This window comes from Plasmodium gaboni (genome assembly GCF_001602025.1).
Source record: "Plasmodium gaboni strain SY75 chromosome Unknown, whole genome shotgun sequence".
Lineage (NCBI taxonomy): Eukaryota > Apicomplexa > Aconoidasida > Haemosporida > Plasmodiidae > Plasmodium > Plasmodium gaboni.
The window spans coordinates 1-1,161 of NW_017385508.1; the positions used below are offsets into that span (position 1 = coordinate 1).

Sequence of the window (1,161 nt, forward strand, 5' to 3'; positions counted from 1 at the left end):
GCACGAAAAATTATTATGACATCACTAAATATTTAATCTTGTAATATTTTCAAATATTTCTGTTTCTTTTCCATTTTTAAATTTCTATAATATTTTAAAATGTAATAAAGAATTAATAGTATGGAAGCTATAATATAAAATGCAAAAAATGGTGTAGATAGTTCTTTAAAATAAGGCGCGACCTTGTCAAGAAATCCGTTCCAAGGACCTGCGTGTTCACATGCACACTTACCTACACCTGAAGAAGCACTTACACATGTAGCCGTGCAACAACAGTTTTCTGTAGTTATACATGCACATGCACAAGCACATTGTTTTGCTTTTTCACATGCACATGCACAACAACATACTTTCGCTTTTTTACATGCACAAGCACAACAACATTCTTTCGCTTTTTTACATGCACAAGCACACGCTTCCTTACCTTTACACTCACAGCATTTTATACATTCCTTTTCATCTGCATCATTATTACCTCCGAGAAAAAGAGCAGCGAAAACAGGGACTACGATATGCTCAAAAAATTCCCATAAAGCGTAAATAAAAATTGATGAAACACTACTATTTTTAAAACTACTACCATTAGATGTAATATCATCTCCTATATATCTTTGAATGAACGCATTAGAAGAACTCATAATAGAACTAAATACTGGAGCAAGTTCAGTAGTATCATTTCCATCCTTATTACCATGAGAATCATATTTATTACGACCTATATAACCAACTTTAGTAAGAGCATGTTTCATATTTTTTATATTACAATCAATTTTTGCTTCCTTAGATGAAAAAGGTATCCATTCATACATATCAATATTAGGTAAAATGTTCCATTCTGTTAAGTTATGACCTAATGTTTTCTTGGATTTTTTATAACCTTTTTTCGTTTTTGTTGCTACCCTTTTTTCGTATATACCTTTAGCTAAATCGTCTATATCAGTAAATTTGTCTAATGCTGATAATTGTTTTGTTAGTTGTTTTTCTATTTTGTCTTTTAAAATAATTTCTTTTATATCTTTATCGTATTGTTCTTTATATTTTCTTTCTTTTTCTTTCTTTAATTCATCATATTCTTTCCATCGTATTGCTAATCGTTCATTATATTTTTCCATTACTTCTTTCATCTCAGGATCATTATCATAATTAGGTATATATTTGTCA

General features: G+C 29.5%; 1 protein-coding gene across 1 annotated transcript; it reads right to left on the minus strand.

Annotated features, from left to right (window-relative positions):
• Positions 1–32: 32 nt before the first annotated feature.
• PGSY75_0035600 (rifin) lies at positions 33–1,161 on the minus strand (the record flags this gene model as incomplete). Its single annotated transcript, XM_018783483.1, has 1 exon — positions 33–1,161. A coding segment is annotated over one exon (1,129 nt), but the record flags the coding sequence as incomplete, so codon positions are not given.